The sequence below is a fragment of the Hevea brasiliensis genome, chromosome 15 (genome assembly GCF_030052815.1).
Source record: "Hevea brasiliensis isolate MT/VB/25A 57/8 chromosome 15, ASM3005281v1, whole genome shotgun sequence".
Taxonomy (NCBI): domain Eukaryota; kingdom Viridiplantae; phylum Streptophyta; class Magnoliopsida; order Malpighiales; family Euphorbiaceae; genus Hevea; species Hevea brasiliensis.
The window spans coordinates 65,944,573-65,971,448 of NC_079507.1; the positions used below are offsets into that span (position 1 = coordinate 65,944,573).

General features: G+C 30.3%; 2 protein-coding genes across 3 annotated transcripts; one reads left to right on the forward strand and one right to left on the reverse strand.

Annotated features, from left to right (window-relative positions):
* Positions 1 to 3,471: 3,471 nt before the first annotated feature.
* LOC131174172 (G-type lectin S-receptor-like serine/threonine-protein kinase At4g27290) lies at positions 3,472 to 6,962 on the reverse strand. 2 transcript variants are annotated; one of them, XM_058137345.1, is made up of 6 exons: positions 5,596 to 6,962; positions 5,312 to 5,428; positions 5,012 to 5,169; positions 4,648 to 4,858; positions 4,258 to 4,495; positions 3,472 to 4,173 (listed from the first exon to the last, which is right to left on the reverse strand). In XM_058137345.1, the coding sequence occupies exons 1-6, from the start codon at positions 6,869 to 6,871 to the stop codon at positions 3,951 to 3,953; spliced, it is 2,223 nt and encodes a 740-aa protein (XP_057993328.1). In that variant the 5' UTR covers positions 6,872 to 6,962; the 3' UTR covers positions 3,472 to 3,950. The 2 variants fall into 2 exon arrangements, with proteins under 2 accessions (XP_057993328.1, XP_057993329.1); XM_058137346.1 differs by lacking the exon at positions 3,472 to 4,173 and having other exon boundaries at positions 4,409 to 4,533.
* A 6,803-nt stretch (positions 6,963 to 13,765) lies between these two features.
* Positions 13,766 to 26,578, forward strand: LOC110653369 (uncharacterized). The gene is made up of 14 exons (XM_058137157.1): positions 13,766 to 15,059; positions 15,772 to 15,966; positions 17,276 to 17,430; positions 17,508 to 17,718; positions 17,874 to 18,111; positions 18,197 to 18,347; positions 18,431 to 18,733; positions 21,537 to 22,830; positions 23,506 to 23,634; positions 25,076 to 25,230; positions 25,308 to 25,518; positions 25,636 to 25,873; positions 25,955 to 26,105; positions 26,189 to 26,578. Exons 1-14 carry the CDS (start codon positions 13,772 to 13,774, stop codon positions 26,492 to 26,494), a joined length of 5,025 nt encoding a protein of 1,674 aa, XP_057993140.1. The 5' UTR covers positions 13,766 to 13,771; the 3' UTR covers positions 26,495 to 26,578.
* The last annotated feature ends 298 nt before the right edge of the window (positions 26,579 to 26,876 follow it).

The following is a 26,876-nucleotide window of genomic DNA, read 5'->3' on the forward strand; positions in this document are numbered from 1 at the left end:
TGATAGGTACTTATACATGATAAGTAGGTCAAACCAGTGACATTTATGATAAGCACATGGAGTTTACTCTTGTCAATATATTGTCATAAATCTTATCAATGCATATAATCTTTAGACCTGAGATAGCACAGTTATCTTGTATATAGGTGGTTTGAGTTTGATACTGCTTTCATACTTGTACTGTATATGGGTATATGGGCATGTGTTGGCTCCTACTAGTTATTTATGGAGGTAGGTGTTGATCAAGATGGAATCTGTTCCTCTAAGTAAATAGGGATAAAATCCTATGTTCATTTAATTGTTTTTGATGTTTCAAGTTTCTGGCCAGGACAGATAGATTTATTCAGAAAAGAGTTTCTGATGAGAAAATCTTTTTAATCAAGAACTGAAATTAAAAGAGAACATAATATTCATAGCAAATGGGGTTTGACATAAACCATGACTTCAGCTTGAGTTGGGATTTTGTAACAGAGAGATTCTAGTGCATGGTAACATATAATTATAGGTTCATTTAAGGTAAACCTTATTACTAATTGGGTGGCCATGGCATGCTATGCTAGGTGTTAACCATGGTCTATGAGGTGCATAAAATGATTTAGAGAAATCATTTATGGTAAGAAAGAGTTTTGATGATATTAAGAGTTGATATCATGTCTCATTGCCAATTAGTGATGAGCCTAGTAAGTCACACACATACACAAGTAATCACCAAATTAAATATGATTTAATTAATTAATTAAAGAGTTTAATTGATTAATTAAATAGGTTTGGTTTGCAATTAGATTGTAAAATCCCTAGCATGGCTTGAAACCAAATCTAGGTTAGTGGATGTATAGTATAAGTTAAATTTATATTTAAAGTATTTAAATATGAATTTAATTAATGAGAAATTAATTAATAGAGATTAATTAATTAATTTATATTTGATATAAATTGATTAGAAAAAGAGAAATAATTATTTTGGAATGAGAACTCAAAATTAAGACACAGGGGTATTTTGGTCATTTTACAGGGTAACACGTGGCACCATGAAATGGTGACACATGGCACTACACATAAGCTTGTCATATATCTTTTAATCATGTAAGATGATTAAAGTCAATATTAAATATAGGTTTAACACTTGGCACAATATGATTGGGTCAATTAAACCTAGAGCCAATCAGAATGTGACATGTAACAAGAGTTTTAAGTGGTGACTTAGCTATATAAGAGAAATGATGAAAAGAAAAATACCTAGCTGCTATTTGTTTCATTGGTGCCGCCCCAAAGCACCTCTCCCTTTCATCTTCTTCATCTATCATCAATTCAAAGAGATTTCCGAATAATTTCTTGAATTAAAAATACTAGAAATCGTTTCTAGTGTCCTGTTTACATCTGTAATATCTCAAAAGGCAAAACCTAATTTTCTAATTGATTGGAAAAGCTTTAGAAGCTGTTCACGGGGCTGTCATTGGTGATCTTAGTGTGGACAAGCTAGAGGGATAACATCTGATATCCTAGGCGCATCCTAAAGGTGTCAAACACACTGCAGTGCATCAAACAGGTTAGTGCACTTGTTCTTGATTTAATCTAGGGTTCTAATGAATTAATCTGTTAATTCTAAAATCTTAAATGGCAAATGTAGATTCAAAAATATATTAAAAGAATTTTAATATGCTGTTTATCATTGAAATCAAATAGATAAAAATAAATATTGCATAATGCATGTGACCCTAGAAGAAAAATTTTGAATTTCAATGATTTAAACTTGTATTTTTCATGCTTCTGCTCCTTCACCTTCTCCCTCCTTTTTTGCTGCTATGGTGGTCCTTGCCGGCGTCCATGGTCGCTGGAGGGTGGCCTGTCAGTGCGAGGGGTTGCTGGGGAAGGCAGCTGGAACCTTGGTCGGCGATGATGGTGGTTGGCCAGAGCAAAAAACGGGAGAGAAAATGAAGGAACGGGAAAGAGAAAAGAAATGTAAGGTGGGGGGGCGGGGGTGGGGGGTTCTTTTTGTTTTTTGTGATTAACAAAGGAGGGTGCACTGCAACTGAAATTGCAGTTGTCACATCACCCTCATTTTATATATATATAATACTTTAACATTTAAATTCATTTAAATATAATATTTTATTTAAAATACCTTATCAAATCTCTAATCAAATCAATATTAAGATGTTATTAATGTTTATAATAAACTCTTATTTTATAAATTAATTAAACATAATAATATTATTAATAATAAGAAGAATAATTACATTAAATTTAAAAATATTTAAACATAAAATTATAATAAAAATTCAATATTTCTAAAGATTAAATCCAAAATAATTTTATAATGTATTAAAATGGCTAAAAAAAATTTTAACTGATTAAATACATAAATTATTTATTCTTTAGCTAATAATAACATCAAGCACAACTTAATAAATTGTTTAAATTAATAAAATAATATTAAATTTATAATTTATATTTTTATATAAGAATTCGGATTGTTACATATGTGTGTGTGAGCCATCACCTACGATTAGGACTCTGTTTCGCGAATAATATTTTTTTCAAAAATAATTTTTATATTGTCTAATGTTAATACCATTCAGAAAATTAAGTTAATTAAAAGATATATTCTATAATTACTTGATTTAAAACAAAGTAATTTAAAATAAAATAAAATTATTTTATTATAAAAAATAAGGTGATTTAATAAGATTTTAAATTTTATTTCATATAAGATGATTTAATGAAATTTAAAATTTATTTCATCGAATTTTTATAAAATAATATTTTTTTTAGTCAATTACAAAAAGTTTTATTAACGTGATGAAAAAATAAAAGTTTTTCAATATCTTAAATTACCATATTCTAAATAAGATTTTAAACTTTAATTAAAATAATATATATTAAATATGAAATGATAAATAAATATATCTTATTTAATTTTATTTATAATATTTTTTAACATTATTAAAAAAATATTTTATACATTCTTTTATGTGAAGAAATTTTATTTTTTGTGTTAAGTTAATAAAATTTCCATAACTGACTATTTGACAGAAAAAGTATTATTTTACAAAAATTAAATGAGATGAATTGTAAAATTTCATTAAATCGCCTTATTTTTTGTAACAAAATAATATATACTTTATTTTAAATCAAATAACCATAAAATATATCTAATAAAAAATATTTTTATTGTCAAAAAAAGAAAAATATTTAAGTTATTTTTTGGATTTAATAATTTTATTAAAATGTGAAAATATTTACACATAACATTAATATAATATTACAACTAAATAATGAAAATGTTTAAAAAATATTTTTTATATACAAATTATTTTTTCCAAAATAAATAAAGCCTAAATAATTATATATGCATGATAGAAACAGAAACACATACCATGCAACCAAATAATGAAAAGAAAATATTATTTATATATAACTTATTTCCTACAAAATAAATAGAGCCTAAATTAATTTTTTCATGGGAGGTCCACTACAGTAGCTTGCAAAGCCTAGGTAAAATATTGGGTCCTAACTCGTATAATGATGATAATGGAATTAACAAGTGCTGCTAAATGTTTGATTACGAAACAGCATTCGGTGAGCAAAGAACAAATCAGCGAGGGATAAAATTAGTAAGTCCTTCATCGAGCCTCCAATGAGAAGGTGATTTCATTGGTTGAGTTTGATTCGAGCTTGTCTGATGAAGAATTCGCTTCAGTAGGACCTCTATCCTTAAAGAAACCAGGTTTCTGGGGCTGAGGCAATTCTTTCTCACTACCCAACATCAAAACAACAGATGCCATGCTTGGCCTTTCCTCAGGATGTTGTTGAACGCATAACAGACTAATCTGGATGCATCGTATCACTTCTGACAGATTGCACGACTGTTCTAAGAATGGATCAATCAGTCCTGATGGCTCGCCTTCTTTCCACAATGTCCATGCCTAGAACATATCAGGATTCTTGAGTCAATAATTAGGTACAATTACCAGAAAATGGAAGAAAAAAAAAAAAAAAAGGCAAAAACCCTCGACACTTGCATGTCCAATAAGGTTTAAACCACGGCTTGGATGATAAAATCCTCTGCTTCTTTTTCCACTGATTATCTCTAGCAGCAAGATACCGAAACTAAAGACATCAGATTTTGTAGAGAATAATCCATCACTTGCATATTCTGGTGCCATGTAACCACTATAAAACATGCAAAAAAAAGTGAAAAATTTCAAATTAATGATCAGTCCAATTAATTTAAAAAGTAGAACAAAAAATACTTACTAAGTTCCAACTACTCTGTTTGTGTTTCCTTCAGTCTGGTCTCCTCCAAAAGTTTTAGCCATGCCAAAATCTGAAATTTTGGGGTTCATCTCTTGATCCAGTAAAATATTACTCGCTTTGAGATCTCTATGTACAATTCGCAATCTGGAATCCTGATGAAGATAGAGAAGTCCTCGAGCAATCCCACAAATAATGTTGAAACGCTTGGACCAGTCAAGCAGTTTACCTTTCATTTGATCTGGAAAGTTTCTTGCCTATGTCAGTAATTCTTCAGTTCTTGAAAAAAAAAAAAAAAAAAAACCATTGTGCCACAACCTTCAAATTAAGCACTTATCATTGAGTTACACTAGGCTAACTAATTAAATTGAGGAGGTTTTTAGAGATCCAAACCAAAAATGAAGTTGTCTAGGCTTTTATTGGGCATGTATTCATAAATCAGCATCTTCTCATCCCCTTGAATGCAGCAACCAAGAAGCTTTACGAGATTTCGGTGTTGAAGTTTGGCTATCAGAATTACTTCATTTTTGAACTCTTTCAATCCTTGTCCAGAACTCCTAGATAGCCTCTTCACAGCAATCTCTTGTCCGTCCTCTAGTGTACCCTGAAAACGTATTTATAGGAGAATCGATCGTGATGGAATATTTCAGCAAAATAATGAAAATAAAAGGAAGGGTAAAAATAAATTTAGTAAATTATATTTTATTGGGTTCGATTTATATCTACAAAACTGGCTTTATGAATTTGATAAATTTACCTTGTAAACGGGTCCAAAACCACCTTCTCCTAGCTTGTTATCAATGGAAAATTTGTTGGTCGCATTACTTACTGCAATTAGATCAAACAATGGTAGCTCCAAGTCTTCTGGTTGTTCATCTTGCTCCTGGTCATCATTTTCCTTGTTTTCTGTTTTCTCTGCAATGAAGTATAATCATATAAAAAATTATTAGCACTGAATTGTAAACAGTTTTGCACATCTGTTACAGTAAATATTCCATATCGTAAAAATAAGAGCAAGTTCAGATCACTTGGATGTGCCAAAACAACATCCCAAAACCTCTTAAGTTTGCTCTGCTTCTGCGAATATAGTAGCCGATGATAAGCATCCCAAAACCTATAGCAATGGTAGTTGCAATTATCACTGGTATCTTCACCTTAGCCTCAACCTTCGCCTCTTCAAGAAAAAGCAGAAACTAAAACAGTTACTTAGTGCTAAAACAAACGGAAATGTGCAAAACATAGTTAACTTCTGCGACAAATAGCAAAGAAAATGTAGATTGTGCATCAACCTTTCATCTTGACGCTCAATGCATGAACAGAAACAAAAAAGAAAGCCCATACCTAAATCAGAAGCAGACATACGAATATATAAATCCTGCCCAGACGCAGACAGTCTCATATCAATCAGATCACCAAACCAAATAGCACAGCCGCTGCCGCGTCCTCTAATATCTAAGGTGGTGTATGCCGTACATGAACAGTTTTGTAAACATGTAACTCTGCATTCCTTAAGATTCATACTCCTGTTCACAAATGAATGTGTAGTGTCTGGCAGTTTCAACCCAACAAATTTTACAAATCCCTCTCCATTCTCACATTTTAATAAATTATTTCTTTTACAACCGTCAGACCAGAATGCTGATTTCCAATTTTCTGGCGAAGCTGGAGTGAAACCCTTTAAGCATTGACAAACTGGCGACTCAGTAGGGATGCAATTTCCATAGGGACCACAGAGGCCGTATGCGTCACAGGCATCTCTTGGCACAGATGAATACAGCTTCCAAGTTCGTGTTTCTTCATTCCAAACGTAACGCTGACGCGAATAACCGGTTTGATTCAGAACAATCCTTGAGATTACAGATTTGTTTTTCAGGTTGTACATGTAGTACACCTCGTTTTCATTATCAACAAAACTGAACTCGTAGAGCTGGTTTTCCTTCAAAGATGGCGAACCACTGTTGCCAAGGCCATTCCATGGAGCACTCCGATAATATTTCACGGAGCCCTTCCAGATATATCCCTCAGGATTACCATTTAGCACTATTCCCCAAGTGAAGTCTGCAGGAGAAGGATCATCCGGGTTGTTCCATGCTGATAGGCGGCGATCAAGGCCAGTCTTCAAGTCCCATCCAAGCTTCATCCCTGGAAGTAACGTATCAGATGGATAGTCAAAACTTTGCCACAAATAGTTTCCAGAATTTGTATCTTTTTCATCCCTTAAGACCAGATTCCCAGAATCTAAGAGCCGAACTATTGGATTCTGGGCTACTTTGTTCAAGTTCAACGACCAAACAACACTCTTGTTCCCACTAACAAGTACAAGATTTCCCGTGCTGTTCATCATCAAAATACCAGAAGTATCACTGATTGGATTGCGCCTGTTTGCAACCCAAACAACAGTTGTAGGAATTGCCTTGTACCAAATTCCCAAATATCGGTTGCTGGATTTTCCAGGACTAAAGAAACCAAATTCAAATTTTCCATCTTTCGAAACCAAGGTGCTATTGGTGCCATCAATAATAGAATCAGACAAAGTAATGTTCTCAGTAGCATTTGAGTATTTAGAGAAGAGAAGTAGGAAATTAGCACTGACAAACATAAAACAGAAGGTCTCCATAGGTTTTTGGAAACTGTTGCAGCTAAGAGCGAATGCAGTTAAACGATGGCCATTTAAATAAGCATAAACTTTTAGCTTAAACCATTTGTTATCATGTTTTAATCTTCTATTAAAAAAAAAAATTCTAGGTTAGAATCTTAGGCAGTTCCTTTTACTAATTATTTTAGTTATTCAACCCCATGTTCTTGAAAACTACTGCAAAATAATTGAGCAAAAGTTCTGCCCCATTTATTTTATTTTATTTTTTAAAAAAACATAAATTCATTAATAATATCAAAGCATCACATTTACAAATAATCACATGAACAACAAGACCCACTTTTATATACCAACAGAGTTGATTGATCTTTTAGCAAACAAAAAATAAGAATTGTCTAAAGAAAAATAGTACTAACATAGATAATATTAGATTTTTTTTTTCTTAAAGATAGAATTGACAAAAAATATAGATATTTCAAATAACTAATTGGTAGAAGACTTATATTTACAAATTAAGATTTAAAATCTCAAATCAAATAAATTCTGTAATTCTACTTTTACTTACAAGAAATAATGCCAAATCCTCACAAAAAGAGCAACTTATTTATTATATTTCAACACAAAATAAAATAAAATAATTAAATATAAAATTTAAATATATGAATTAAAATAAAATTTTAGCGACACAATTATTTAAATTGAAAATTAATTTATTAACGAAATTTAAAATTGAGGATCAAATATTACTAAAAAAATCAAGGACTAACTTATAAATTTTGTTATGGCTCATAGAATTCATTGTAATTTACCTAAAAGTATTGTCTTTTCAAGTTTTTGAGTTGAGTGTATCCTCGGGCACGGCAGTGGAATTCTGTGGTCTTATAGCGTAGAAAATGGAGCAAACCTTTACGCGTGTAAATCACAGTCAAGATGTTTTGTGCAGCTGGCAACCCGAGATTGGAAAGGTTGGATGGAGATTGCAATTGTCTTGCTCAACATTAAAACATAGCAAATACTCAATGTAATGACAACACTTCCAACCATCTCAGGCTACAAAAAAAAACTGAATTTCTAGGGTTAATTACTATTGTTAACTTTTTATCATGTGATGATTTCCAATCTAACTATTTCTGAATTCAGAGAAAGTCAATTAATTTTGATAAACGCCAATCTGAACTAAAGTTTTTCCAAGACTTTTTCCAGAAAGCTAAATATCACCTAATCCGCTCATGAGTTTTAATAGAATTTGGAAACATAATTCATTCTATTCTCTCCAGGCAAAGACTCAACCCGTCAACCCCTTACTTGGGTTGTTGATCAAAATTTAAATATTGGGACAAACTGCAAATGACTTAATCCAAACATGAATTGTTAATTGGCCTTTTGGAAATTCTCCTGATTCTAATGTTGATGACAATCTAGCAAAATGGCGTAACGATCGAGCAGCTCGATGGTCTGGGACCGCAAATATGGATTGATTTTGTTGAGATAGATCTGTTTGTTATGGTTACTTCGGCGTAGGCATTTAATAAAAAAGCTTTCGGCCCTTGGTTGCGTCCATGCTTTGTTGGGTTTTCTTCATAAGTGGATAATGCTGTGGGATTTTAGTTTTGTGGGGCTCCGGATGATGAACACATTGATTATTGGGCTTTTTGTTTTTATTAAATGGGCTCTCCGTAAAAATAGTTTAGAGCAATTCGATCATTTCAATTTCTTTTTATTTATGTCATTTTTAATATAATTTAGCCATTTTTATGCCCAATTTGATTTTATTTCAAACAAACTTGAATACAATCAAATTCAATTTTCCCTTGATGATTATAAATACAACTATTTATTCACTTTTATTTATCATTTAATATTTTTTATAATAATTAAGAAAGCAATTGAATTATTTAAATTATAATTAAATATACTTTAATTTAGTTAAATTATTTTTTATCTCACTTAATTAAGAGAGAATAAGGTAATAATAGATTTTAGAAAATTATATAAATAATTATTATATTTAATAGAGACAAAAATAAAATTAAAAAATTAATTAATATTTAATTTTTTAAAATAATAAATAATTTTAAATAAAAATTAAGAACTATAAAAGGTAATATTTATTATTATTATTATTATTATTATTATTATTATTATTATTATTATTATTATTCATTGCAATTAATTAAATTCTATAATTTTTTTTATCTTTAAATAAAATACACACACAAAAAATTTAAAAATTAAATTTAATAAATTAATAAAATCATAATAATTTTATCAGATTATTCGTCTCATATAAACCCCACGATCCGATGTTTAAAACACTGTTATCGAAATTCTAGAAGAATTTTCAAATTGGGTGGTTAATTAGGTATAAAATAATCTCAAGACTCAAATCAACTGCATAGATTTAAAAAAGAAAAATCAAATGTGGAAAGTCAGCACTTCTCTTAGCAAATAATAATAATAGTTGGCTGTCAACCACGTGCGTGGGGCAGGGATTGTCGGTCCCATCACTAATTTATTAGTCATTAATTGAAAAAATTATAGTCCAAATTATTAATATATGCATTGAAAATGGGGCTCACCAATTTCATATAAAATTTATTTATTTTATTGATTTATATAAATTAGATTTAAATAAAAAAGATTGGTTAGTAATAAAATTTTTTAATCAAAGATAATGCAAGAGCTAACAGGTTAATAATTCAAACTCTAACTAACCTTTCTTTTTCTGTTTACAAATTTCTGAAATATCTAAAATGAAATCAATCATGAGTCACTAAATTGGTATGGTAAATTCATCATTGAAATGCTCAACAACATTTTATACATATATTGTTTAAATTTTATTGGGTCAGTTTTGTTATATGATTTTAATTGCATTTACACATTTATATTTTAGATTTAAATTAATTGTATAATTTAATCATATATATATATATATATATATTTCACATTTTTATATTAAAAATGCCATACTTTAAAAAAAAAAAAACTGAGAAAGTCGCGATGAGTTTCATAAAATTTAAGTGGAGACTTTATATTAATTAAAGTTCATTCATGTTCATCTTAATTTGGAAACTTTAAATTCTAATATCATGTTGGAATTATTGGGTTTTGAAGTTTTAAATAATAGGCTATATTCAGAGAATTTTATATATATGCCTTTGAGCTCGCCTAATAAAATTGTGAAAGAATTAATAAATTGACATTATATATATATATATATATATATATATTTGTAAAACTTTAATTTGTCACTATATTGTCTAAAATGTTGTCATTTAAATAATAGTAAAGTTAGTGTGATTGACATTTTAAAACAACTAAGTGATTGTATTTTTTTATAAAATTATATTGTAAAATTTATTAATTTATTCATAAAAAAATAATTAAATTATTTTAACTATTCCAATTTTAAATGTGCCTAATCGTGACACCCACACAAATTTAATGTGTGTATAAATTATAAATATAGGTATAGATATTTTATAGCAATTATTTCTAACAATTTAGAAAATGACTCGTTGATGATATTTTAATAAAAATTATATTGATTATATTTAAGGCATAATATATATATTATATTTTAAATATAATATATAAAATTATTTAAATATAAAATATAGTAATTATTTAAATAAAAAATTTAGATGGGAAAAATTTGTTAATAAAACATAATTTTAAAAACTTAATTGTTTTAATTGAAAGTAAAGTTAACAATACTTCAAATAAAGAGAAAATTTACTCTCAAAATAAAATTTGAGAGGTTAAATTATTTCAAATTAAAGCTAAAAGATTAAGTTATAGGTTATAACAAAAATCCAGAATTAATTTTATAAATTTATTTAATTATAATATATTCTCATAGACATAAAAATAATGTGTTGTATATTCACATACATGTAAGTGATTCTTAAAATGTTAACTATGAACCCTAAATGAATACCAAAGATGACGTGTGTGTTCCAATAGCACTGAATCAACATTTAAATGCGAGGCATTCCTCTTCTTTTTTTTAGATAAAAATATGAGGTTTTTTTTCTTTTTTTTTAGCCTCACTATTTTGAAAATACGTTGATAAATATGAAGTACTTGACATCACGCATATATGGAAACTTTTGGGTGAGGGTTTGTGGACCTCGGCAGATAGCGCATATCTGATTGTTGGGCTTTGTATATTTAGCTAATGAGAAAACAGTCTCCATCAAATTTAATTTACTGGGCTTTAATTTTCCTTGATAGGCTCTGTAGACTTTGTCAAAAATTTTATGCTTTACCAATGTCAGCATTTCAACAGATAACTAAATTTGTTCAATAAAAAAAAAAAAAAGTGCTCCATCCAATATATTTATTACATGGCCCATAAAAATTGAAACATGTCCCATCTCTTTATTTCAGACTGGACAAAAAAGAAAGATGAATTTGACAACTTTGAAAGCTCAGCGGAGGACATCAGGCTCTCGTTATTTATTGCACCTTGTCATAGCATCACATGCAGCCAATAAATTTTCAGTCAGCAATCAACTAGGACTAGGAGAAGAGGCTTCTCAAGTGAAAAAAATAAAAGGGCCGGGGGGGAGTTTTCGGACCTGTTTAGCAAGCAGAATTAAGGAACATAAGACATTATGAATATAAAACTTTAATTTAATTTATTTATTTTTAATTAATTTTCAGATTTAAAATAAAAAATTTTATTCTCTCTAATTTAAAATATTTTATTTTAGAATTTAAAAGTCTAGTTAACAATACGGGCATTTCCACGAGAGGTAAAGCATTAGATTGGTCCAAGCATTTCAAAAAATTTTGTGTGGGATAGCTAAGGGGTTTCTATATTTTCGTGAAGATTTAAGATTCAGAATTATACATGAAGATCTCAAAGTAAGTAATGAATACAAAAATTTCAAATTTTAGTATAGTCAAAACTTTTAGAGTAAACAGAATAATTAAAAATTACTAAGTACTTCAGAAAATCATCGAGAATTTATCATTCACTTTACCATACATTATATTATCCTTTCTATTTGTGATTGTTATGCAGTGCTTGAGATGACAAGTGGAAAAAAAAGCCGTGGATTATATCATCCAAACCATTGCCTTAACCTTGTCGGATATGTAAGTATTGTGAGCTGAACCTTCTTGCTGGTTCTTTGCACGTTGCATTTAACAAAAAGGTTTTGGCATTTGGTTGCGTTCTAGGCTTGGAAATTGCGGAAAGAAGGCAAATTATGGGAATTGGCTGATCCACTTTTAACAGAGGCATGTCGTCTAGCAGAAGTGAAGCGATGCATCGATATTAACCTATTATGTGTGCAGAATCATGCTGAGGACAGGCCAAGCATGACATCTGTGGTTCTAATGTTAGGTAGTGAGACTGGACGGCCGCAGCCCAGAGAACCAGGTTTTTCGAGGACAAAGGTCCACTTGAAGCAGAGTCATTATCTACCAATATTAAATCTCTGAAAAATCAATTTTGAATATGTAATTCTTATCTCTTGACAAAATGGAGATAAGAATAATATGTGAGTATAAACATCAATTTTGTCTTGGTAATTCTTATCTCTGAAAGATCCATTCTCTAAGTTGCTTGGGCAACAAAATATTAATACTTTAAGAGTGTCAGATCCTTTTTTTTTTTTTAGAAAATTATACAGTATGTGCTCAACGAAGATGGATACTCAATCTCAACGTAATCCTAAGAATAACTCAAGATTGAGGGTCTTCGCTCCAACTTACAATTGAGAATATCTCTGATGATCACCTCTTTGAATTTATCTCATTACTAACCTTCATGTTTGTAAAATTTACGAACTTCAAGCAATTTGAGGTAAACTTTTGACAGGGATTTTGCATAAGTAATTTAGGTTCATCAGAGCAAAAAGCAGAGCAATATGGATTTTGTACAAAGAAAATTCTGGACACTGTTATTCTTTGCAATCCCCATTCTGGATATGGTTTTATAATCTTTCTATCTATTGGGAACATATAGTTTTTAGTAAAATTATGTTTTATTATTATCATTCCAATTTTACCATTTGGGTCCATTTGATAAAATTGATTATAATTTTATTCAGTATTGCATTGGTCAAAATTGAAAAGTATATATTTTTATATATTAAGAAAAAAAAAATTAATATACAAACTATATTAATAATAATAATATTATATTTAGTAATGAAAATTATAATTTGTATATTAGTTAGTTAAAAATGATTAATTAAGTACCGAACTTATATTTGTTAATTAATCGAATTCATTACTAGCTAAACCAAACTAATAGTATATATATGAAAAACCAAACAATTTCACCATGTTCAAATAATTAAATTTTATTAATTTAAATTTTTTATTGAATTCTAATTAGGGTTTAATTTCTTATGATTTAAAAAAAAACTCAATATTATTAAGGGTATATTTGGGAAGGGAGGAAAGTGGGAGGGGAAAGAAAATGTGAGGGGAAAATAAATTTATTTTCCATTTCTTTGTTTGGATTGAGTAGAAAATAAAGGGGGAGGGAAAATATTGGAAGGAAAATAACATTATTTTATTTTTTTCTCCTTTCTCTCCAAAATGGAGAGAAAGTAAGAGAAAAATATTTAAAAATACAAAAATATCCCTATACTTAATAGTTTTTTTTTAAATTTAAGGGTAAAATTATAATTTTACTATTCATAAAACAATTTTTCCTCTAATATTTTCCTCTCCCAATCCAAACAAGAGAAAGAAAAATAATTTTTATTTTCATTATATATATATATATATATACAACAATGTCACACCGAACTTAAGAAAATATTGGATTAATATTGACCCGGGGAACCATTGCACGTCAATGAGAAGTCAATCCCTTCTATGCTTGCAAGTTGCAGCCATATTTATATCTTCCTGCTTTGAACATGAAAGCAGAAAAATTAAACTCACTCCCTGATGTACCCTCTTTCTTTCGTGTTTGTGATTGCTAATTTGCTGCTTTTCTTTTCTCAGTTCTCAGATGCAACTGATACACTTGCTTTATCCCAGTCTCTTGCCGATGGCAGTACTTTAGTTTCGAAAGATGGAAGTTTCGAGCTTGGTTTCTTCAGTCTTGGTAGTTCCAGGAACCGTTATTTGGGAATTTGGTACAAAAATATCCCTGTCAAAACCGTTGTTTGGGTTGCGAACCGGAGTAGTCCGATTAACGATACCTTCGGCTTGTTAATGATAAACAACTCCGGCAATCTCACACTACGTAGCAAGAACATGGGTAATGTTGTTTGGTCATCAAACTCGACGAAAGCTGCCCTAAAGAGCCCAGTATTACAGCTACTGGATTCTGGGAATCTGGTGTTAAGAGAAGGAAATGGTGAAAACTCTGGAATCTACATATGGCAGAGTTTTGATTATCCAACTGACACATTGCTACCAGGGATGAAGTTTGGAGTGAACTTAAAGACCGGACTTGATCGGCGTCTTACATCGTGGAAAAGCACGGATGATCCATATCCTGGAGATTTTGTTTGGAAGATGCAACCACATGGTAACCCAGAGTACAACATATTGAAAGGTTCAAAAATCTATTTTCGATCAGCCCCATGGAATGGCATCTCATACAGTGGTAATCCACAGTTAAGGTCTAACAATATTTTTAACTTTTCCTTTGTGAATACCGAGGAGGAGATTTACTACATATACTACCTCGAAAAGAAATCTGTAATTTCAAGGATTGTAATCAACCAAACTAGCTATAGGCGCGAGCGCTACACATGGGATGAAGCCTCTGCGTCTTGGAATCTACATGCATATGTACCAAATGATTATTGCGACTTCTATAACCATTGCGGTCCCTATGGAAATTGCATCGTTGATGCGTCGCCCATTTGTCAATGTTTGAAAGGTTTCGTGCCTAAATCACCAGATCAGTGGAACTCAGGGGCTTTGTCTGATGGCTGCAAGCGCAACAAGTCATTAGGATGCAGCGAGGGCACTGGAGATGGGTTTCTTAAATTCCGTGGATTAAAATTGCCAGACACTACATATTCTTGGGTAAATAAAAGCATGAATCTCGAGGAATGCAGGGCTAAATGCTTACAGAACTGTTCTTGCACGGCGTATACAAGCTTTGATATTCGAGAAGGAGACAGTGGTTGCGCCATTTGGTTTAACGATTTGATTGACATTAGAGAAATTTCCAGTGGTGGACAGGATCTATACGTAAGGATGTCTGCTTCTGAATTAGGTATGTACTCTACTGATCTTGATGTTGCTCCTTAAAGAGTTCGATATTTTTTATTTATTTAATTTTGATTTCACTTTATGAAATTTAGATTTTAAATATTAAATTTAAAATTTACAAATTTAAACTAATAAAATTTTTATTAGGTTAAATTGAAATTTCAAATAAAAGATTAATATTGTTATATCAAATCTTTACTTTTTCTTAGTTTTTATATTTATCTTGTATTTGATTGAAATTCATATTTTTTTTTTTAAAACCACAAGCAAAGCATTAATTTGATCCAAATCTAAATCTATAGATTCAAATCAATAAATCTAAATACAACATAATAATTTAAATTTCACTTGCCTTATGTTTAGAGGGAGAATTTAAAATTTTCTGATAAAAAAAAGGGAGAATTTAAAATTTGACATTTGAATTTGATAAAATTATAAATTTTCTTCAACTTTTTAAAGTCATCAATTTATATTAGACTTATAAAAGTTAAGAACTTCTTGTTTGAGTGTAAATTTAAAATATTTTATAAAATAATATTATTTGAAATCAATAATTTGCATTAAAATCAAATACAAATCCCTTCATTTCAAATTTTAGCATCTAACATAGCATTGAAGAATTTTTATCAAATCTCAATCATATTTGCTTTATTCGGTCAAAATTGATCACTTCAGTGTTACTGCTATTTAACCTGGTTTGCCTTCTTGTATTAAAGCTGACATTCTGGATGTGAAACATGAAGTTGACAAGAAGATACTGGTGATAATCATCCTTGCTATTGCTGTGATTTCTGGGATTGTAGTTGTCATCTACTGCTCCCGCAAGAGCATGTCAAAGTTTATAGGTAAAAGTAAATTATGTATTTTGTTTTCTTACACAAATGATATTGGAATTTATAAAATTATAAAAAATTAAATTACAAGTTAGTCTCTAAAAATTTACAATTTATCCTTCATCTAAATTATCATTAACTCAATCTTCAATTAAAAAAATTAAGTCTCAAAGATTTTTTTTTATTAACAAATCCATCCTTCCATCTAAACTTTATATTTAAATAATTAATATATTTTATACACAACTAATTATGTACATTTATTTATAATATAATATGTTTAAAATATAATAAATATAATTTACCATGAAATATTGTTTACCTGTTGTGTTTTAAATTATTAGAAATGATTGTTCTAAAATACATGTATGATTTACAAACTAAATAAATATATGTGAATATGATAATAGACATTTAAAATTGAAAGGATCGAATAATTATATTATAATTTTCATGATTTGTAGTAAAACTTTACTAGTAAATATTATATTAATTAAATTATAAATAATATAATATTATAAAATTTTTATATGTTTCTTATCACACTAACAGCAATTAATATATTGCTATCAAGAAAAATTATGATAAAATTATTTTAACCATCCTCATTTTATATGTGCCCTCTCACACAGCACTAATTTAATAGGTCTATAATTATAAACATAATTGCAAATATTTAGTCGCAGTTATTTCTAAAAATTTAGGACAAGTCATATAAAAGATATATTTTTTATATATTTATTACATTTAAGACACAATGAATAAATAAATATGTATATATATATTAAATTTTAAATATCATATATATAATTACTTAAACATAATATTTAGTTGGAACAACAAACTTTAAGAATTTAAGTGATTTAATTAAAAATAAAATTAATGGTAATTTGAAAGGAATGACTAATTTTGTTGGTTAAATAAAATCTAAGAGACTAATTAATTTAAATTAAAAATAAATAAATTAAACCGTAAATTTTGACAAATCTTAAGAGTGATTTATAATTTTATTTAATTATAAAATATTCTTATACATATAAAAATAATGCATTATGTATTTTAAATTGTGAACTATCAATTCTAAATAAATGCAAAAGAGGATGAATGTATTACAATAATACGAGGCATTCCTTTTTAGATGAAGATATGAGTTTTTTTTTTTTTTTTTTTTTTTTTTTTTTAAGTTTTAACTATTTTGAAAACAGATTGAGAAATATTAAGTTCTTGACTAGTGACCACACAGATGGAAAATGTTGGGGTAGGTTTATGGACCTGCGGAGAGCACATGCTTGATTGTCGGGCTTTGTATGTTAAGCAGTCTTAGATCAATTTTATTTACTGGGCTTTATTTTTGTATATTAAAGCAAGTCATGTCTCTGTATTTTAGATCAAACAGAAAAGAAAGAAGAAATTGACAACTCTGAAAGCTCAGAGGAAGATATGGAGCTCCCATTATTTGATCTTGTCATCATATCACATGCAACCAATAAATTTTCCGACAGCAATAAACTAGGAGAAGGAGGTTTCGGACCTGTTTACAAGGTAAATTGCCACCTGCAAGCACAATTAATGACCATGAGACCATATATTTCATCTTTAGACACCTGTAATTTTTCCAGGGTACACTAATAGATGGAAAAGAAATTGCTGTGAAGAGGCTGTCAAAGAATTCCGGACAGGGGCTAAAGGAGTTCAAAAATGAAGTTAAATTGATTGTGAAACTTCAGCACCGAAATCTTGTAAAGCTTCTTGGCTGCTGCATTGAAGGAGATGAGAGAATGTTGATTTATGAATACACGCCAAATAAAAGCCTAAACTCCTTCATTTTTGGTAGAGATCCATCAGAACTCGATCATATACATATATTCAGTTTCTTAATTTGTTGTAGAAGTCTACACGTATATTCAGTTTCTTAATTTGTTGTAGAAGTCTACACGTCTAGTTAGAACGTGCATTTGCACTAACATGAAAATGAATCTTGGCAGATCAAACAAGAGGTAAGGCATTAGATTGGTCCAAACGTTTCAAAATTTTGTGTGGAATAGCTAGGGGGCTTCTGTATCTTCATCAAGATTCAAGACTCAGGATTATACATAGAGATCTCAAAGCAAGTAATGTATTACTTGACAAGGACATGAATCCAAAAATTTCAGATTTTGGCATGGCCAAAACTTTTGGGGCAGACCAAACCGAAGGGAACACAAACAGAGTAGTTGGAACTTTGTGAGTACTTCACAAAATCACCGATAATTTATCATTCACTTTACCATGCATTATATTATCCTTTTCACTTATGATTGTTATGCAGTGGTTATATGGCACCAGAATATGCAACTGATGGATTATTCTCAGTGAAATCTGATGTATTTAGCTTTGGAATCCTAATGCTTGAGATAATAAGTGGAAAGAAAAGTCGCGGATTTTATCACCCAAATCATAGTCTAAACCTTGTTGGATATGTAAGTGTTGTGAACTGAAACTTCTTGCTGGCTCTTCCACATCTCATTTAACAATAGGCTTTTGGCATTTGGTTGTGTTCCAGGCTTGGAAATTGTGGAAAGAAGGCAAGTTATTGGAATTGGTTGATCCAGTTTTAAGAGAGGCATGTCATCTATCAGAAGTGAAGCGATGCATCCATATTAGCCTCTTATGTGTGCAACACCATGCAGAGGACAGGCCAAGCATGGCATCTGTGGTTCTAATGTTGGGTAGTGAGATTGCAATGGCGCAGCCCAAAGAACCAGGCTTTTTTAAGGACAAAGGTCCACTTGAAGCAGAGTCATCCTCTACCAATATTGAATCTTCTTCGACCAATGAAATTTCTGTGTCATTGCCGGATGCTCGATAGAGCATGGTGTTCATCAATATACTTTTATACCTTGTATTTCTTTATCGGAGCAGCTGATAAATAAGCGCACATGGGCTTCACAATTTCTGGTTTAACAACACGTAAGTGATTGATCCTAATGTAAGAACTGAATGGAATCTGACCCTTAAAATAATTTCTAATAGTGGAACTTACCATGTAAGACTCCCTTTGGCCTACATCAAGCGTTTAAACATCGATTTTGGCTTGGTAATTCTGATCTTGAAAGATCAATTGTCTTAACTATTGATAAGTTGCTTAGGTAACAAAATATTAATACTTTAGCGTGCCAGATCTTTATTTAAAAAAAAAAAAAGAAAATCAGGATGTGCTTAATGAAGATGGATACTCAATATCTCAACATAATCCTAGAAATAACTCAAGAATGAGGGTCTAAGCTCCATCTTACAAATGAGGATAACTCTAATCACCTATTTGAATTTATCTCATTACTAACTGTTGTCTCAAAATAGTCCAAGAGGGGGTGAATTGAACTTTAACAATTTTTTGGCCCTTGCTTGTAACCTAATGAAAAATTGTGGCTTTGTTCAATTAGATGCTTCTCTATACAAAATGATAGTGATATGTGTTTCAACAATGATTTCCTAAGTTGCTGTTCAAGCCTCAATCAATGTATATGGCAATATCTAACAAAACATGCATCATACAATATACAACTAATTTCTCATGTCACTCAATATATTCTCAAGTTTATCAATTCAATCTATTCAACCAACATTCAATATCATATATAACAGAAAAATTTAAATTGCACAAAAGTAAGGAGGTCCAGGTTAGAGAGATCAAACACAATGATTTTTATAGTGGTTCGGCTTAACTAGCCTACATCCACTCTCTCAAAGAACCCTCTTTGAGTCTTCTCTCCACTATTTGCTCTTTTGAAGGCAAGAGACCAAAAACCCTTTACAACTTTTCAACACCAAGCTTTTACCAAGCTAGCTTGAAACCTTCACAAGTGCTATCATAAGCACTTTCTCTCTCAAGCTTCAATAGGTGCTTGTACAACCTCTCTTAAATGCAAATAAATGTTGTAATGCTCACTCTTACTCAATACGAATCAAACTATAAAGAAGAGATGAGTTGATTTGACAATGGTAGCTCAAAAACTTTAAAGCTCTTGAATGAAAGCAATAAATGAAAAATCAAAGTTGGAGTTCAAATGTAGACTTTCATTAAATGTAAATGAAGTAAAGAAGGTGTATTTATAGTCTCAAATCATTTTAGACCGTTTGAAATCCTTTTGGAACGTTATACACACTGCCCAAGACAAAATGGCCGTTATTTTGTCCTTTTGTGCGAAGTTGAGCAGCTCTGATCAATTAGCAAACTAATGAAATATTGGTAGCAGTCAGTAAACTAACTTTTTTAGCAAACACATTAGCAAACTAAAAATTCTGGCAAACCAGTTAGCAAACTAAGTCAACAGCTGCATGTCTCAACTTGCAATGTAAATGATTTAGACCTTAAAAATGTTCCAATAGTAGTGTCCAAGGTCATGATGAAAAAAAGTAATCAGAAAATAAAATTTCATTTTTGAGCTCTATTTCACTAAATTCTCATCCATTCTTTTCACAAAAGACTTATGACTCAACCTCTAACACTATACCTTTCATACATTTTCTTTGAGTCTTGGCTTCCATAGTCTTGTTCTTTTCTTATTTTGGATTTGTCTTGAAATGCCTTTGAGTATCCTTTCTCATTAGATGCAACTTCAAAGATACTTTAGGAATAAGACAAAGAATCTACACATCACTTGAAAGTTAGGTTAGATAGATTCTCTTTAAGTTTTGTTATCATCAAAATCAATTCTTATTTTGAGCTACACGGGATCAACACTAACCTTCATATTTGTAAAATTTACATACTCCAAGCAATTTGAGGTAAACTTTTGACAGGGATTTTGCATAAGTAATTTAGGTTCATCAAAGCAAAAAGCAGAGCAATATGGATTTTGTGCAAAGACAATTCTGGACACTGTTCTTCTTTGCAATCCCCATTCTGGATATGGTTTTATAATCTTTCTATCTATTGGGAACATATAGTTTTTAGTAAAATTATGTTTTATTATTATCATTCCAATTTTACCATTTAGGTCCATTTGATAAAATTGATTACAACTTTATTCAGTATTGCATTGGTCAAAATTGAAAAGTATATATTTTTATATATTAAGAAAATAAAAAAAAATTAATATATAAACTATATTAATAATAATAATATAATATTTAGCAATGAAAATTATAATTTGTATATTAGTTAGTTAAAAATGATTAATTAAGTACCGAACTTATATTTGTTAATTAGTCGAATTCATTACTAGCTAAACCAAACTAATGGTATATATATGAAAAACCAAACAATTTCTCAATGTTCAAATAATTAAATTTTATTAATTTAATTTTTTTATTGAATTCTAATTAGGGTTTAATTTCTTATGATTTAAAAAAAAAAACTCAATATTATTAAATGATATATTTGTTTTAATATATATATATATATATATATATATATTATTCATCAAGTCTTCGCTGACAGGAACACGACTGTCTTATGACAGAAACATAGTTGTCCGCTTGTCCTCATTCCGAGCACAGGCCTCCGCTGACACCAATGTCTCACCGAACTTAATAAAATATTGTATAAATATTGACCCGGGGAACCATTGCACGTCAATGAGAAGTCAATCCCTCCTGTGCTTGCAAGTTGCAGCCATATTTATATCTTCCCGCTTTGAACATGTAAGCAGAAAAATTAAACTCACTCCCTGATGTACCCTCTTTCTTTCATGTTTGTGATTGCTAATTTACTGCTTTTCTTTTCTCAGTTCTCAGATGCAACTGATACACTTGCTTTATCCCAGTGTCTTGCCGATGGCAGTACTTTAGTCTCGAAAGATGGAAGTTTCGAGCTTGGTTTCTTCAGTCCTGGTAGTTCCAGGAACCGTTATTTGGGAATTTGGTACAAAAATATCCCTGTCAAAACCTTTGTTTGGGTTGCGAACCGGAATAGTCCGATTAACGATACCTTCGGCTTGTTAATGATAAACAACTCCGGCAATCTCACACTACGTAGCAAGAGCATGGGTAATGTTGTTTGGTCATCAAACTCGACGAAAGCTGCCCTAAAGAGCCCAGTATTACAGCTACTGGATTCTGGGAATCTGGTGTTAAGAGAAGGAAATGGTGAAAACTCTGGAATCTACATATGGCAGAGTTTTGATTATCCAACTGACACATTGCTACCAGGGATGAAGTTTGGAGTGAACTTAAAGACCGGACTTGATCGGCGTCTTACATCGTGGAAAAGCACGGATGATCCATCTCCTGGAGATTTTGTTTGGAAGATGCAACCACATGGTAACCCAGAGTACAACATATTGAAAGGTTCAAAAATCTATTTTCGATCAGCCCCATGGAATGGCATCTCATACAGTGGTAATCCACAGTTAAGGTCTAACAATATTTTTAACTTTTCCTTTGTGAATACCGAGGAGGAGATTTACTACATATACTACCTCGAGAAGAAATCTGTAATTTCAAGGATTGTAATCAACCAAACTAGCAATAGGCGCGAGCGCTACACATGGGATGAAGCCTCTGTGTCTTGGAATCTATATGCATATGTGCCAAATGATTATTGCGACTTCTATAACCATTGCGGTCCCTATGGAAATTGCATTGGTGATGCGTCGCCCATTTGTCAATGTTTGAAAGGTTTCGTGCCTAAATCACCAGATCAGTGGAACTCAGGGGCTCTGTCTGATGGCTGCAAGCACAACAAGTCATTAGGATGCAGCAAGGGCACTGGAGATGGGTTTCTTAAATTCCGTGGATTAAAATTGCCAGACACTACATATTCTTGGGTAAATAAAAGCATGAATCTCGAGGAATGCAGAGCTAAATGCTTACAGAACTGTTCTTGCACGGCGTATACAAGCTTTGATATTCGAGAAGGAGACAGTGGTTGCGCCATTTGGTTTTACGATTTGATTGACATTAGAGAAATTCCCGGTGGTGGACAGGATCTATACGTAAGGATGTCTGCTTCTGAATTAGGTATGTACTGTATTGATCTTGATGTTACTCCTTAAAGAGTTCGATATTTTTTATTTATTTAATTTTGATTTCACTTTATGAAATTTAGATTTTAAATATTAAATTTAAAATTTATAAATTTAAACTAATAAAATTTTTATTAGGTTAAATTGAAATTTCAAAATAAAAGATTTGTTATATCAAATCTTTACTTTTTCTTAGTTTTTATATTTATCTTGTATTTGATTGAAATTCATATTTTTTTTTAAACCACAAGCAAAGCATTAATTTGATCCAAATCTAAATCTATAGATTCAAATCAATAAATCTAAATACAACATAATAATTTAAATTTCACTTGCCTTATGTTTGGAGGGAGAATTTAAAATTTAACATTTGAATTTGATAAAATTATAAAGTTTCTTCAACTTTTTCAAGTCATAAATTTATATTAGACTTATAAACGTTAAGAACTTCTTGTTTGAGTGTAAATTTAAAATATTTTATAAAATAGTATTATTTGAAATCAATAATTTGCATTAAAATCAAATACAAATCCATTCATTTCAAATTTTAGCATCTAAACATAGCATTGAAGAATTTTTATCAAATCTCAATCATATTTGCTTTATTTGATCAAAATTGATCACTTCAGTGTTACTGCTATTTAACCTGGTTTGCCTTCTTGTATAAAAGCTGGCATTCATGATGTGAAACATGAAGTTGACAAGAAGATACTGGTGATAATCATCCTTGCTATTGCTGTGATTTCTGGGATTGTAGTTGTCATCTACTGCTCCCGCAAGAGCATGTCAAAGTTTAAAGGTAAAAGTAAATTATGTATTTTGTTTTCTTACACAAATGATATTGGAATTTATAAAATTATAAAAAATTAAATTACAAGTTAGTCTCTAAGATTTATCAAAATTTACAATTTATCCTTCATGTAAATTATCATTAACTCAATCTTCAATTAAAAAAATTAAGTCTCAAAGATTTTTTTTTTTTTATTAACAAAATCCATCCTTCCATCTAAACTTTACATTTAAATAATTAATATATTTTATACACAACTAATTATGTACATTTATTTATAATATAATATGTTTAAAATATAATAAATATAATTTACCATGAAATATTGTTTACCTGTTGTGTTTTAAATTATTAGAAATGATTGTTCTAAAATACATGTATGACTTACAAACTAAATAAATATATGTGAATATGATAATAGACATTTAAAATTAAAAGGATCAAATAATTTTATTATAATTTTCATGATTTGTAGTAAAACTTTACTAGTAAATGTTATATTAATTAAATTATAAATAATATAATATTATAAAATTTTTATATGTTTCTTATCACACTAACAGCAATTAATATATTGCTATCATGAAAAATTATGATAAAATTATTTTAACCATCCTCATTTTATATGTGCCCTCTCACACAGCACTAATTTAATAGGTCTATAATTATAAACATAATTGCAAATATTTAGTCGCAGTTATTTCTAAAAATTTAGGGCAAGTCATATAAAAGATATATTTTTTATATATTTATTACATTTAAGACACAATGAATAAATAAATATGTATATATATATATATATATATATATATATATTAAATTTTAAATATCATATATATAATTACTTAAATATAATATTTAGTTCGAACAACAAACTTTAAGAATTTAAGTGATTTAATTAAAAATAAAATTAATGGTAATTTGAAAGGAATGACTAATTTTGTTGGTTAAATAAAATCTAAGAGACTAATTAATTTAAATTAAAAATAAATAAATTAAACCGTAAATTTTGACAAATCTTAAGAGTGATTTATAATTTTATTTAATTATAAAATATTCTCATACATATAAAAATAATGCATTATGTATTTTAAATTGTGAACTATCAATTCTAAATGAATGCAAAAGAGGATGAATGTATTACAATAATACGAGGCATTCCTTTTTTAGATGAAGATATGAGTGTTTTTTTTTTTTTTTTTTTTAAGTTTTAACTATTTTGAAAACAGATTGAGAAATATTAAATTCATGACTAGTGTTGGGGTAGGTTTATGGACCTGGGGAGAGCACATGCTTGATTGTCGGGCTTTGTATGTTAAGCAGTCTTAGATCAATTTTATTTACTGGGCTTTATTTTTGTTAATAGGCTTCCAGAAAGCCCACATAACGGTTATCGTGTTAATGGGCTTTATTTTTGTATATTAAAGCAAGTCATATCTCTCTCTTTTAGATCAAACAGAAAAGAAAGAAGAAATTGACGAGTCTGAAAGCTCAGAGGAAGATATGGAGCTCCCATTATTTGATCTTGTCATCATATCACATGCAACCAATAAATTTTCAGACAGCAATAAACTAGGAGAAGGAGGTTTCGGACCTGTTTACAAGGTAAATTGCCACCTGCAAGCACAATTAATGACCATGAGACCATATATTTCATCTTTAGACACCTGCAATTTTTCCAGGGTACACTAATAGATGGAAAAGAAATTGCTGTGAAGAGGCTGTCAAAGAATTCCGGACAGGGGGTAAAGGAGTTCAAAAATGAAGTTAAATTGATTGTGAAACTTCAGCACCGAAATCTTGTAAAGCTTCTTGGCTGCTGCATTGAAGGAGATGAGAGAATGTTGATTTATGAATACATGCCAAATAAAAGCCTAAACTCCTTCATTTTTGGTAGAGATCCATCAGAACTCGATCATATACATATATTCAGTTTCTTAGTTTGTTGTAGAAGTCTACACGTCTAGTTAGAACGTGCATTTGCACTAACATGAAAATGAATCTTGGCAGATCAAACAAGAGGCAAGGCATTAGATTGGTCCAAACGTTTCAAAATTTTGTGTGGAATAGCTAGGGGGCTTCTGTATCTTCATCAAGATTCAAGGCTCAGGATTATACACAGAGATCTCAAAGCAAGTAATGTATTACTTGACAAGGATATGAACCCAAAAATTTCAGATTTTGGCATAGCCAAAACTTTTGGAGCAGACCAAACCGAAGGGAACACAAACAGAGTAATTGGAACTTTGTGAGTACTTCACAAAATCACCGATAATTTGTCATTCACTTTACCATGCATTATTCCTTTTCACTTATGATTGTTATGCAGTGGTTATATGGCACCAGAATATGCAACTGATGGATTATTCTCAGTGAAATCTGATGTATTTAGCTTTGGAATCCTAATGCTTGAGATAATAAGTGGAAAGAAAAGTCGTGGATTTTATCACCCAAATCATAGGCTAAACCTCGTCGGACATGTAAGTGTTGTGAACTGAAACTTCTTGCTGGCTCTTCCACATCTCATTTAACAATAGGCTTTTGGCATTTGGTTGTGTTCCAGACTTGGAAATTGTGGAAAGAAGGCAAGTTATTGGAATTGGTTGATCCAGTTTTAAGAGAGGCATGTCATCTATCAGAAGTGAAGCGATGCATCCATATTAGCCTCTTATGTGTGCAACACCATGCAGAGGACAGGCCAAGCATGGCATCTGTGGTTCTAATGTTGGGTAGTGAGATTGCAATGGCGCAGCCCAAAGAACCAGGCTTTTTTAAGGACAAAGGTCCACTTGAAGCAGAGTCATCCTCTACCAATATTGAATCTTCTTCGACCAATGAAATTTCTCTGTCATTGCTGGATGCTCGATAGAGCATCATTTAACTGCGTGCCTCTTAATACTATTGCTGTAATAGAGCATGGTGTTCATCAATATACTTTTATACCTTGTACTTCTTTATCGGAGCAGCTGATAAATAAGCGTACATGGGCTTCACAATTTCTGGTTTAACAACATGTAAGTGATTGCTCCTAATGTAAGAACTGAATGGAATCTGACCCTTAAAAAACTTTCTAATAGTGAAACTTACCATGTCAGACTCCCTTTGGCCTACATCAAGCGTTTAAACATCGATTTTGGCTTGGTAATTCTGATCTTGAAAGATCAATTGTCTAACTATTGATAAGTTGCTTAGGTAACAAAATATTAATGCTTTAGAGTGCTAGATCTTCATTTAAAAAAAAAAAAAGAAAA